Source organism: Anomalospiza imberbis, chromosome 10 (assembly GCF_031753505.1).
Source record: "Anomalospiza imberbis isolate Cuckoo-Finch-1a 21T00152 chromosome 10, ASM3175350v1, whole genome shotgun sequence".
In the NCBI taxonomy this organism is placed as follows: Eukaryota; Metazoa; Chordata; class Aves; order Passeriformes; family Viduidae; genus Anomalospiza; species Anomalospiza imberbis.
Genome location: NC_089690.1, coordinates 208,129 through 222,674, shown reverse-complemented (window position 1 = coordinate 222,674; position 14,546 = coordinate 208,129). Strand labels below are relative to the sequence as shown.

General features: G+C 39.7%; 1 protein-coding gene across 1 annotated transcript in view; it reads left to right on the top strand.

Annotated features, from left to right (window-relative positions):
* WWTR1 (WW domain containing transcription regulator 1) overlaps nt 1-14,546 on the top strand; it is a 45,639-nt gene continuing 31,093 nt past the window's right edge. Inside the window, exon 1 of the mRNA XM_068200119.1 lies at nt 1-606. Coding sequence (XP_068056220.1) covers nt 218-606 — 389 coding nt within the window. The 5' untranslated portion in view covers nt 1-217. The remainder of the gene's footprint in view (nt 607-14,546) is intronic.

The window sequence follows — 14,546 nt, the reverse complement described above, 5'->3', positions numbered from 1 at the left end:
GGCGCCGCGCTGCCCGGGGGCCGCCCCGCCCGCCCGGGACACCGGCGCGGCTGGCGGGGGCGCAGAGGCACCGTCCGCCCGCCTCGCCCGCTCTGCTCCCGGCGAGCCCGCCCGCTCCAGACGGCACGTCTTTGGCGGCGGCCCGGCAGCGGGGCCGGCCCCGGCCTCCGCCCGTCCCGGGACGGTTGCGCCCGCCGCCGGGCCAGAGGGGCGGACAATGAACCCCGCGGCCGCGGCCCCGCCGCCGGGGCAGCAGGTAATCCACGTCACGCAGGACCTGGACACAGAGCTGGAGGCGCTTTTCAACGCGGTGATGAACCCCAGGCCCAGCTCCTGGCGGAAGAAGATCCTGCCCGAGTCCTTCTTCAGGGAGCCCGACTCGGGCTCGCACTCGCGGCAGTCGAGCACCGACTCGGGCGGGCCGCCACCGCGCCTGGCGCCCGTGCACGTCCGCTCGCACTCCTCGCCCGCCTCGCTGCCCGGCACGGGCGCGGCGCCGCAGCACGGGCACCTCCGGCAGCGCTCCTGCGATGTCACGGACGAGCGGCCGCTGCCGCCGGGCTGGGAGATGGCGCTCACGCAGACCGGGCAGCGCTACTTCCTCAAGTGAGTGCGGCGGGGGAGGCGGCCGCGGCCCCGCGGGGGTTTGCCGGGCGGCCTCCGGGTCCGAGATGTATGCGACATTCCGGGGGGAAAATCCCTTCCCGGTGGGAGGAGGGAGGCGAGGGAGAAGTCCTGCCGTATTTGTTAATAACGCGTTTCTTTCCTGCTTGGCCACACGTCCAAGATTATGAAACTTTTTTTTTTTTTTTTTTTTTTGGAAAAAAAGTTCAAAAACAGTTTTTCCAGGGAGTTTCTGGAAGGTGAGAGCAGAGCTCTGCATGTCCGTGACCCAGAAGGGACTGTGGATGGGTGGGAGCTGCCTGGCTCCGGCCGCGTTGTGCCTGAAGCATCCCCGTCTGCGGGGACGCGGCAGGAGGCCGTCTTGTTCTAGCGACAGGTTCTGAGAAGTGTGGTAACACAGCTGCCGATATCTCTTCTGGCCAGTCATTTTCGCCAGAGTGTTTTATTTATGACAATTGACATTTGATTCAAAGCCGTTTAATAGGCTTGAAAACACATAATAGCTGTAATAAGCGGTAAGGCAACGGTGCCTTATTTTGGTAGATTCTGTAAGTCAGCTACAGATTCATTGCAAACTAAGTCGTACTGCATTAACTTGGTAAATAAGATAAAATATTTGCTAATGAAATAAAACATTTACTGATGAAGCATCTACCTGAGGATATTGAGGGAGTTAAACTGGGAGGGCTCCTGGACATCCTTCATTTGCTCACTACAGCCTTCTTGGTCAGAAGAGTAAAATCTTGAGTTCACATATGTTCACCCATGTGTGGGTATTCAGCCATCATAAATGTCATATAAGCAATGTGTGAGGGGGAAAAGAAACAAAACTGATTAGAAAAGTGAAAAAAAACAGTAATTTACTTGATTGTATAATTATTTCTTTGCCTTGTGGGTTTGGAATCACTAATGGATTACTCAAGAGCCCAGTCTCTGAATAACTTTGCAGAGTTTAGATTTTTTGCCTTTTGTCACACTCTGAGCTACCAGCAAAGCATGTAAATACCTTTCTGTATGTCACTGTATGTTTTTTATGATACTGTGTGTATATGTCCCAGGGTCCAAACTTAGAAGTTTGTTATTAATCTGGTTTATCACCTAAATGAGAAGATCTTGTGTCTCTGCAATTTGCATGTATTTTTCTCAATAGAACAAGCTACAGAGAAATAGCTGACTGACAGGAACACTGTAACAGACCATTCATAAATATTTATTCAATATAATTTCTTGCTAGGGTTTGGCCAGGGAATGTTTTCAGATACTTCTGGCTAAAAATTGTATAATATAATCTTTGTATGCTCTGGTTTTTTTTTTGACTGATAGCAAAATGAGCTCATGTGGTTTCACCTTCCTGTCATGCCTTTCTGACCTAGAGATAGAGTTTTCCAAGTCGATGGATTCTTGTTGCTTAGGCCAAAAATACAAGGCCTTTAGTAAATGAAAAGCATAGGTAAAAACTCCAAGTGGTTTTAATTTTATTTTCCAAATCCTGTCAACAATAATACTCTGATTAACACCATCCTTTTTAATATAAAATACAATATGCATTATGCTTGTAATTTGTTGCCTAAATTAATATTTGTTTTATTTCCCCAGTTTTATCTACCCAATAGAACTTCTCTTGTTTATATAAAAATTAATTGGAATAATGCATTTCTTTATACCTTTAATGTATTTTGTTATAACCCAATTCTTTGGGGAGTAATATTTAGCTATAAAATGCTCACATATGATTTATAGTATTTTACAAATGGTGTAATATTCTTCAGGTGAAAATACAATTTAAGATTGATTATGGAAAGCAGCATTTAAAGCTGTGTGCAATAAAATAATAGAGAATTTGAGTCAGGTGATGTGCTAAAAATTATATTTGATTAAACTAGGCATACAAGGTTACATTTCCCTATATTCAAGAAAAAAAAAAAAGCCAGTGCTTTCCAGCATAATGATAAAGATTTGTTTCTTGGTATTAGCAAAAAAAAAAAAATTGAGAAACCTACTAAAAGTAAATAGCCAAATTAGGTCCTATTAAAGCCTTTATTATCTGTTGAAGTTTAGAATGCAATTTGTTGTATTAAAACATATTTTCAGTAATTATTTAACAGAAGTACTAGTGTGAGTTTCAATGAACACTGAGCTAACCTTGTTGACAGGGAACCAGCTACAACTTGAAGCAGTTGCAGTCCTGCATGTCAGCTCCTGCAGAAATTTTCTGGCTGTGACTGGAAGAAACATAAGTAGCCTGGGGACCACTCCACCCTGTAATTAAATACCAAACTGCATAAGTGGGGGCTGGAAAACAGGCTAATGAACACACACTTGCAGCAATGTTATCTAAAGCATTTTTCTCTGTGAGCATGTGTGAAAAAAAGTGATTTATTTCTGATAAAAAGCATTTCTGTGGAGACAGGCGTACTGCCTGCTCTTATGCCTGTGAGTGGGGAATGTCAGTTGCATATTGAACTATATGCTGGGCTATGTATATATATATTTTGTAAAAAGAATGTTTCAAGTATTACTTTCTACCAGTTTGGGTTTAGGTTGTACAGCCTCTTATTTCAAATGAAGTCTGAGGGTTTCATGTTTTCTCAGTGTGTGTCGAGATCTTCTTGGTCAGACTTTCATAAATGGATTTGTGAAACTTTTGCCACTGTTATCTTTACCACTTTTATTTTTAAAATGTTACAGTAAACATTTGCTGTACCAGGACATATTTGCCAGTAAGTTCTGCTCGGGGATAAGGAGGCTATTTACTAACAATATTTCATTTCCTCAAAATGTTCAGATTTTTTCTTACTGGTTTCTGTTGGAATAGAGCTTGATTTAACACATGATCAGTTTTATATAACTAAGCGTGTTCAGCAGGACAGCAGAAGAGTAATATAAATAATATAAATACTATAAAAAGTAATACAAATACAATGAAAAACTTTTTTCCTGAGAATGACAAAACAAATAGTACTAAGCTGAACTGCTGAAGTGATTTTCTAATACTGTCTTTCCTTGAAAAGCATTTCTGTTAATTCTGTAGAGACTGTTGTTATTTTACATTGGTAATTGACATTGTGCTTCATCCTATACAGCATTCATCCTAGAGAAACGTTTCCATCTTGGGAATGTAGTTACACAGCTGGAAGTAGGGGAGGAGATGGACAGTGCTTGAGGGGGTAACTGAGGTTCTGGTAAGAATGGGGAAGGCACTGATGCCTCTGCACTGCTGTGCCACAGGTATGAGCTCAGTCGCACGTGCGTGTGATGAGCGTCCTGCGAGGGGGAGCTTGTATGGCTTTGGCTTTCCTTGGTCCTTGTAGAAGAGTGGTGCAAGGCAAGAGGCTGTGCATCCCTGCTGGCTTTGCAGGCAGTAGAGAGAGACATTTCACAGATTCAAGCAGCTTTTGGAGCATTTAGTCCACACCTTAAGGGAATTTTTTTGTTCCCTGTTTCCAGTGGTTATTGCTGTGAGACTTCGAGCCTGAACTGTTCACCTTGCCAGCATCCCTATATTAAAAATAAATTGTAACATGCTAGACAGTACCAAGATGCCAATGGCTTTTATCCAGAATTGTTGAGTGCATTAAAGAGTTCTTAACAGGCAAGAAAGCTGTGATACACCACTGAAGTTTAATTATCAGAAATTCAACTGTAGCTCATATTTTTAACTCATTTTTGAGATACTTAGGAAATTCTGAGATTGGAATGCACACATCAAAACTAAATTTTCAACCTGTAATTGACAGCATTAGGGGTCTGTCTGATCGCTCCTCAAGTGCTGATTTAATGATGATGATATTGGAGTTCCACTTAAAAACTACCAAGGATCCATGAGCGGCTCTTCTCTGAATTTGGCAGTAGAACCAGCTACAGAGTTTCTGATGAAGGCTATTTATTGAGGTATTTATTCATTTTCTGGTCCAAGATGGTGTCTTTCCATGATGAACAGACTGTTTTTTTCAGAATCTTAAAATCATGTCATCAGTGCTCCTTTAAAGGATTTGGTGGTTATTGTGAAGCTTAATAAAATCTGAGGACAGAAGCAGATATGGAATAAAATTTCTTCAGGGACACATTTGATTTGCAGGGTGTGATCCATTTCCCTCTCCTATTGAGTTTTCTGAGTTAGGATACAAGCTACATTTTGTATCCTAAAGCATCAGTGGAGCATCAGTGAAGAAAGCTTTAGTAGGACTGCACTGACCCTAGAAGTATTTACAAGAACAGTTTTATTTGAGGAAATACTTAAGTAACTTTTTGTAAAGGGTTGTCTAGAAGCAGAATTTGAATTTTGCTGTATGCATTTCTAAATTATTTAAGGAATCAGTGGTAACTGTCCTGTACAAACTACTGTGTTGATGTAGAATTTGATATATTGGACTTAAGTACAATTTGAGGATAATAAATTAATAATGTGCATATGGAATTATTGGTCTAATGAAATTTGTCTTAAGATAGTCCTTTAGTCATAGTGTTAAACCCAAAGTCCTGGAGTACTTGTGCATTAATGGATAATAACTGTCATACAGTCATCTCATTAGATGAGCTGAAAATACAATTGCTTTATGCATTAATGATTAGGAAATAGTAACAATTAGCATATTCTTAGAAAGATATCTGTAGAATTGATACGAGTGTTAATTAAGAATGCTGCCATGAAAACTTGACGTTTTCTCTGGAACCATCTGAAAGGGTTTTGTCTTTACAAATGGTTTGGGTTGCACAAAGAAAGAAAATGAATAGTAGGTTTATTTTTATCATGTTTTTGTGCTCCTATATTCAACATATAAAAGCTGGTCTGCCTGACCATCTTTACTCCATAACTAGTAAATGACATTGTAGAGAGCTGTCTGCTTCTGAAGGTTATGGATGTGTTCAGTTTTGAACAGGCTTGACAATACAGAATCTGTAAAGTCATACTTTCAAGCTTTTTGCTGTTCACTCCTTCAAATAGTGTTGGAAGAGTCAGTGGTTGGGCCTTGGCTTGTTTCCTTTTGGATGCTTTGGCTGAAGTTGAAAATTCTCTCTTTTTGATGTCGGGGCCTATTACAGGACAAGAGCTTCTTTGTAACAGAGTGTTCGGTGCTCAGTGGCTTTGCTTGATTGGCAGATAGGAATTGTATCAAAGCAATTAAATCCGAAGGAAATGTCATATGGGCTGAATTTCAACATAGAGACTCGTGGCATTTTCCTTCTTCATTTAGGGAGAGGGAGATCAGCATGATGTAGGGTAGAAGTATTTGGGGGTTATTTGTTTGTTTGTTTGTTTGTGGATCTTTTTATTTTCTTTGATTAACTCAAAGTCCAAACCTAGAGAACTCTTCAAGAATGGAAAACTTGGGAACACTGCACTGACCTGCAGTTTCCCCTGCCTATCACTATTTTAAAGGCAGATGTAATGGAAGCTGCACTGCAGATACAGATACAGACTTGCTAAGAGAATTGAGCAGAATGTATTGTGTTAAATATGAAATAGATTCTTAGAGTGTCACCAGAAAATAATGTAGTATAAAGGGAGGAGTGAAGGAGGAGTTGGCTGCTCGCATGTCCTCGTGGTTCGCAGCATGTGCATCTGCAGTCACAGCACAAGCACAGCAGTAGCAGAACTGCATGTTCAGACACAGCTTTTCCTGCAGTGATCTGTTTCTCTGATCATATGTCTGCTGACCCCTCTCTGTTGGCATGATCAAAGTGTTCCTTTTTGTTTATTAGCTATTGATCTGTCCCTGGTAATTTTGGGATGCATTATTCTGACAGTCTTCCAGGTTTGAGCATAGCAGGATGCTTCCATGGTACTTTTGAGTTTTTTCTTGTACCACAAGTAATCATTTTTTCCTACCTGTGATCAATTTTCCTTGTCTGTCTACTGTTTTTTTAATTAAATGTTCTATACTCCTGTTTTTCGAGGATGGATTGGTGAGCAAAGTTGTAAGCATTACCAAATGCAGTAATAGTCCTCGGTCAAGCAATTATTGAAGTTGTACTAAAGTGTCTTGGTTCCAAAACCAAAGGTAGTGTTTGAACTGTGAGCCTTAAATTTTGTGTAGGCTTTTAAAGAAGTTCTCAAAACTTCTTGATTGATGCATTTTCATAGTCTACACTGGCACTGTGACGCCCCTGAGTACAGCAGCATCTGAGCAGAAGGAAGCAGGAATCCTCGGGAAGCTGACCCAGGCTGAAGGAAATGCAGTGCTGCCGAGCGTGTCCCTTCGGAAATCACGTCATTTCTCTGTGCCTTCTTTTCTGGGCTTCATTTCAGCATCTGTTCTTGTCCATGAAAAAATGTCTGTGTATTGAAACAGGCAGTGTACAGCAATAAAACTTAAATATTGCTTCATGGAAGTTGTTTCTTGCCATGCAAGCTTACAGCCTTTTGTGTTCCCATGGATCAACTCAGACTTTTATCACCAAAATATCACAGGCAGTTGCTAGTGATCCTTGATTGATTGCTGCCAGCAACAGGAGATCAAAATCCCTGAAAAGAGTACAGATTGCTCTTTGAATGCACTTCTGCTGCCGGCTTGTTTACAAAAGCTAGCTATAGTTTGTACAAACTACAGCAACTTTTGAGACTTTGGGAGATAGAACACTCAGAGGTATGTACAAGGAAGGCACCTTACCCAGCTGGAGTTTGTTAGATTTTCAGACCATATTTCCCGAGGTCTTTTCACCTGATAAAATCATTTGACCAATGTAGGTTGTAAGTCACCTTTTTTTAAAAATAATGAAAGAAAAAAAAATGAATTATTGGGTGTTGTTTGCCTAAGCAGCCTTTTGTAATCTTAAGGTAGAAATGCCAAAGTTCTTTTCATAAGTTTCTTAAAATCCTGTATTTTCAAATATTTCAGGAATAGAAGTGATTGCCATATGAGAAAGGCTTTGGATTGTCTGCTTAGTCAGACTGTTTGGACAAAAGCAGCTTTTCTAATTTTGATATGTGCTCCATATGGTTTATCTCAGAGCACACAGTTCTGTCATGGGGATGCCCATCTTTGCAGCCTCCTGCCAGTGCCCTCATCTACATTAGGTGTCTCTGCACTCAAACAAAGCAGGCTTTGCATCAGTAAATCAGTGCAGCCTGTGCTGTGTGGGCATCATCGTGCAGTTCTGTGGGGAATGTAGAAAAGGTGAAACTTTTGGAGCTGACAACCAGAATTTTGTGTGGGAATTCTTCACAGAAGGTTTTTTTATTTCACATTTGGTTTTGATACTGCATTTCCCATTTCATGTTTTACTCATTCTATTGTATATATTTAAACAGAAATATAAGTGCTTTTGCTTCAGAGATTGGGAAAATATTTTTTGCAAATGAAGCAAAATGAATGATGAAGAAAAGATGATGAAAAGAAATGCCTACTGTTACTTAAAATGTAATTTCTAAAGGCATAAAGCAGGCTGAATTGTATCGGCACGTCAAAACTGACGGTTTGATGTGAGTAATGCGAAAATTGTGGACCACATTTTCATTTTGAATAAATGTGTGTCCCTGCAACATACAACTCTAACTGACAGGGCAGCCTTGCCAGCAGGAGGGGTACAGTGATGCCAGTGATTCTTGCCATACCGTCACACTGCAGAGGATATACCTGGTATAATGCTCTGACAGCCATTTCTTTGATGAAGACTTTTCCAGTCATGGGATGGTATTTTCACAGATGCTGCTATCACTGTCTCTCAGATCTGACATTACCAAGAGTAGGTTATGATATTAGATAAAGCTTAATTTTTATTAGAAGTGGGGGGGGGGCTCTACTTCTTTATTCATGTTCTATAGTTAGCATTTTGATTTTTGTCTGTTACTGGAAGACTTTGTGGAAATGGAAAATCAAATTATGCTACTGCAAGAGAGCAGACAGTGTAAAACTTAATAACTAGAGTAAATGAGATTTCTAGTGAGACTTTTTTACTGAAAGGGCAATAGTAAATCATTGATATGTAAAAGAAATTAAGGTTTTGTTAAAGATTCAGCAGTGAGACTAGTCACTAAAGGTGTGTATGCTGTAAAACTTACTTTTTTCAAAGTTAGGAGAGGTCCTGGTTTGAGATTTGTAACTTTATAAAAACCTTAGCAATCTTAGTCCATAAGTTGTAAATGAAAAAATAGCTCTTGGTATTAACCATGCTAATGCTCACCCAAGTATATGAAGAAATATTATTTTAAGCGGACATCTGCAGTGACTGGATAATTCACATTATTATGTTTATTTTCTTCTGTGCTAGTTTTTCTTTGAGGACAGAGGGAAGATCTAACTTTGATTCCATAAACTCTATGTAGTTGTATACATCTTGTGAATTTGGCAAATTTGCTCTGATGCTCCTTTGCCAAACATCTGGCTGAAGTGCTGTGCTGCCATGGCAGGTCCCTGTTTTGTGGTGCAGCGTGGAAATGAGCGAGCAGACTGGCACAACAGAAGTGGTTTCAGGTGCTGTACATTCCAGAAAGCAACTCCTTTGTTGATTCTCTTGTCAAATAATTGCCAAAACTTAGGCACTGGAATAATCCTGGTGTTTATGCTGTATATTTATGGTCAAATACTGCTCAAAACATTCATTAAATTTTGAGGCTTTTGCATGGTCTTTTCTTAGCAATCATGACAGGTCTTTCTTGTAATAAAGAGTTGGACGATAAAGGGTGAAAGACTGTAAGTTTACAGATAAAACAAACTGGGATGCAGTTAAGACACACGACCACTGGCAGGTTCCATTTTGTGCTACTTTTCCTGCAGATACAGACATATGTTTGCATTTATTTGAGTCGTTTTGTGGTACTGCCTGGTTTGCTTTACTAAGAGCATGCCTTCTACTGAGGATATTGTCTCATGAACATTTCCTTTTTCTGTCAGGATGGCTTCTACTAGAACAATATTTTCAGTGGTCTTTTTTTATCTTAGAGAAACAAATGTCTGATTCATTTTTCTAGAAAAAACAGGAAGCTGTGAAGTAGATAGACTGGAAAAGAAATGCATGCTGTTACCTAAAATGTAATTTCTAAAGGTATAAAGTAAACTGGAAGTAACTCTTTGTTAGATTCTAAGGGGATATTACAGTTTCACTGTAATATTTTTCTCCTATTATCTGAATAATTTTTCTCCTATTATCTGAACCTCATGTGAAGAACAATTTAAGATGATTTTGTTAAAAAACCCCAAAACCCAAAATACACCTACTCATATGCAAATTTCAGATGAAAGCAGTTTCAGCACAGCAGCATGTATTTTGAAAGTATGCAGCCTCTGCACCTTTGTGAGTGATGTTTTCTGTGCCTTGTTCATTATTGCTGCACTGAGTCTGATGGACTTTGACGACAACTAACTACTTTTCAAAGCAAGAGAAAAGACCAAATGGGGAGATTGAAGTTGGGAGTTCTTTCTGACATGTATGAGGTTGAGATCTTTTTTTAATGGAATGACATGATTAATGGATAAAATGTTCCAATTAATTTTAATAAACTGAAAAGCCCTGCATATTCACAATCAGGTTACTAAGCATGGCTCTTTTTTTTTTCTTTTTTTTTTTCTTTGTTTTTGCTGTAAAAATGAGTGATCCTAGAGGCAGATTATTCTCACATTTGCATGCAGATCTGTTATTATAACCTTCTTGGGTGCTGGAAATATCCACAGACATTTTGCACCTGTAAAAAGCAGAATGACTACATGTTAAAAGGGCAGTGGAGCATTACAAATCCCATACCACACTAATCACTGCATTAGGATTATGGTTCTAAGTACATGCAATCCCAAGTATTAACTCAGTGGTGAGGTGTTGATGCTGTGCTGTATCACTGGTTCTAGTCTTGACCTGGCTGTGAATAATCTGGTCCTCCATCCCTGTACCTTTGTTACTGTTCTTTCTCCCTGGGGGCTGTAGTCTTTACTGTTGCTGTAAATAGAAAAATTAGATATTATTGAAAAATTATTCCCTTAGCACAAGCATTGTGAAAATTTAAAGATTTATCCTTCATGTTTTAATACCCATGACAGAGGGATGCATCCTAAGGAAAAGTCACTATAAAAGACTTCTGTTATTCTCACACTTTCGTACACTGACAGATAGGAGATGAACTTCCTCAGAGCTGTAATGCAATAGCTCTGTTGAAAATATGTGAATTTCAGTTTTGGCTTCTGCAGATAAGTAAAATACTGTGTGGAAAGATTATCTTGACTCTATTTATAAAGCACCTGCGCAGTGCAGAACCATCAGCAATGCCTCTGTCTTATTTGATGTTTTTTTCTTGATGACTGTACTAGGAACAGCAGAGCAGAAGAAAACTCTGAACTAAAATTCCTCTTGGGGCCATATGGAAAGAACATATTACTGCAAGAATTCCATCTGATACAGACCTGAATTTTCCCTGGCTCTGTTGAGCAGGTCCCTGTTGCAGCTTGTGTTTTAGGTACTGGCAGAGGGAAATGTTTTCTAGTCATTCAGTTTCCAGGTTTTTTTTATCAAAAAGAAAAGTTGCAAAGTTGTTTCACCATAGGGTCTTTGAGACAAAGCTATGTCAGTTTTTAAAATATAATTTATATTTGACATTTCACATAAACCACAACTTTTAAAAAATTTTATTTAATGTTAGCTCCTGAAAGTTTGCAGTTTGCAATAGAATTATTTCTTTGAGACATTTGAATAACTATTCCTTTGATAGTGTAATTCTAGATGGCATACGCAAGAGTCTTGACCTGCCACATAATCTCTAGGCCTAAATAAATCTTGAAAATATTTAATTGTACTTTTACTTCGTGCTTATTATTTAAAGTAAAGCAAGAGGATGATCGCTTTAAACATAGGTGAGGCATACATAGTTGTTCCTCAGTTCACACAGGTTTTCTGTGTGAGGTCAAACCTCAGATATCTGGGTTAACTGTGCCATGAAAAGGGCTACAAATTTAAATCCAGGGTTGATATATGACGTACCTCCTGCTGCTTAATGTGGTGCAGTTTTTAGTTCCCTGTGCAACTTTTATTTTGACCCCTTTGTTTTGACCTGACTTAGTGTGAGCACTGATAGACAGAGCCTTCCATGAAAATAACAGGTAAACAATATCTTAGGTATTGGAAAATACTGTGACATTGGAAAGAAATAATACCAAACCAGGTATAGTGGTTGAACCCACCCCATCCCATAGTGGATGAGTAAGATGAGAGCAGAATTTAAGGGAAATGTAGAAGATAATTTCACTCCTCCTCTTGGGGGTTCATTGGCAGGGGCCCACGGGCTGCACTCGGGCTCCTGATGCTCTGGCTCTCACTTGGCTTTTGCCGAGTTCCTCCCTGGGAGGAGCAGAGAGATCCCTGCCTGATCTCCATTCCTGCTTCTGCTGCAGAGCAGGGGCTGGAGAGCGGCTCCCACTGCTCTGCTCTGCTCTGGCCCTGGCAGTGAGGCAGGGAGGCAGCTCTGCCTGTTCTCTGTCCTGTTCTCTGTGTGCAAGAACAAAGCTGCACAGAGCTCTGTCACAGCAGCAGCAGCCTCTGACTTCAACTGAACTGGGGCTGTGGCTTTAGGGGCATGAAACTGATGGGTGGCTTGAGTCCCATTTCAGTTGTATCCAAGAAAAAAGACTCTGATTTTGTTTCAGCCGATGTAAGCTGAACTGAAAATGAAAATAGACGATTGCTGTTAATACGCAGGTTATCATCTGATTATTTTTATTATTGTGAATTATGAAACTGTCAACATGTAGTTACATTTTATGAGCTATATTTTTAATAGGATTGTCTTTTTATTCTCCCCTGAACTCATATACCAATAAAACATCACAGATACTTGTTAAGATGAGAGAACACCTTGCAGGTCATATCTTAATTTGCATTCTCATGAAGTTTCTTTTGCCTCCTAGTTGTTTATTTTTGGTCAGGGGTTCATTTTCACTTACTGCTTGGCTTTGGATATTACAAAGTCTTTGGCCTCTTTTGAAAAACCATAAAGGATTTTAAGTCTTTGAATAATAATAAAATACAGTCCAGCAAAATATTTCTGATGTGAAATTGTAAAGGAGGGCAGACATACTGGATTTGTGCAGCTTGGAGAGGACAAGGCTCAGGGGTGACCTCATGCTGTCTGTGAGTTCTTGATGGGGGGAGCAGAGGGAGGTGCTGGGCGCTCTCCCCATCCCTAGGGATAGGACACAAAGCTGTGTTGGGGAAGGTCAAACTAGACATCAATCTAAAGCTCTTCACTGGGAGGACAGTCAGACACTGGAACAAGGTCCCCAGGGAAGTGGCCCCAAGGGCATTGTTGGTCAGAAACTGTTTGGATGACTCTCAGACAGCTGGTTTAACTTTTAGGTTGCCCTGTGTGGAGTCAGGAGTTGGACTGGATAATCCTCATGGGTCCCTTCCAGATCAGGGTATTATATGTTTCTATTAAATAATTCTGCATTTATTTAATAAGAAGTCCAGTTGAAATACAGGGAGACTGTATTTCAGGTAAGAAACTGGTCTGAAATATTTAATTCCTACTAGATTTTAAAAAAACAGATGTTAGGTACCAGATTTTAAATGGTGTATTAGGAAATTTTACAGCACTCAGGACACTGCCTTTTAAATTTTATTTTTCAGTCAGTGTCGGCATTTTTTGTAGCTATGATGCAACATTTTAGTATTTAAAAAAAATTACACCTTTTCTGAGGGTAGCTAACGTTTTTCTCCAACCATATACACACACACGCCACACTGCTCCCCAGTCAAAAGTGTATTTGTTAGCCCAGTTAAATGTCTAGGCTAAACATTGCCTGATCAGTCATTCTCTTGCACTCCTAAATAAATAGATTTAGGGACTGCATCTGACTTGCTAATACTATGTGTAATTTGTGCTGCCTCCATTTCATGGCATTATTCCTTTTGAATGCAGCACAGTGTATTCCTGTGACATGTGCCCATCTTCTCATACCAGTAATCCTCAGGCACGTGTTCCTTGCACCCCACTGGAAATCAGTAAGATGCACCTACATTGCTAAATATCTGATATTTTTATACATTATTCTGAGCTTAAGGGAAGCCTTGCTTGTCAACATTTGTACCTAAATCTTAAAAAATATTTATTTTCAAACAGACTGTGTTTGATTGGAATATTACTGCAGTGTCAGAAATGACAGAAATTCCTTATGTTCAGCTAGATCTTATTTGAAATTCTGGTCTCATTTTAAAATTCTCATGTACAGAGAACACCAGTGCAGAACTGTCACCCTTTCTAGGCTCAGGTCAACTGTCAGTTTTCAGACATCGTTTCTTTATTTTGGAAATGTTTTGTTTGAGAAAAGACTTGGTCTTTTAACCAGCTCCTGCTTTTCATCTGTTTTTCATGGCAAATGATCACATTTCCCAACCATTTGCAAACAGTGACTGTCTGGCAGGATTTCCTGGATACACATTAGTTTTGAGATTTGAGTAAAAGGTCAATTTTCTGAACTCTGGCGATTAGTGTGGTTATTTGTCCTGCCTTTTCTTCCATGGGAACTAATCAGCTCATATGGAAGGTAGAAATAGTGTCCAAGAAAAATTCATCTGCTAGCTAATCACCTCCACCATGAATCATAATGAAAAAAATAATCCAAGTAGGACATCTCCTGCCTGACCTTTGTATACTAAAACTTTCTGAAGAGCTGGAACCAATATGTTTGGAGTCAGAGTTTTGTAAGAAGCTTCTGAAAAAGTTATTCATAACTTGAACCCATTTTTGTCTCTTAGAGTGAGGAACTGAGGCCCTCACAGCACATAACTCTAAGTTGTGTGAACAGAGGGAAGTGGATAACTAGTGCTGACTGAAAAGAACCATTTCTTTTTAGACCTTTTTTTTAATATTCTAAGCTGATCTTCAAAATTAAAAGTAAGAGGGTAATAAAAACAGGTAAACCAACACACGTTTATAGAAATTTGGCCAATTTTGGTTTGTTTCTTGTGGCTCCACTGAAAGAAGTGATGGGATTTTTCTC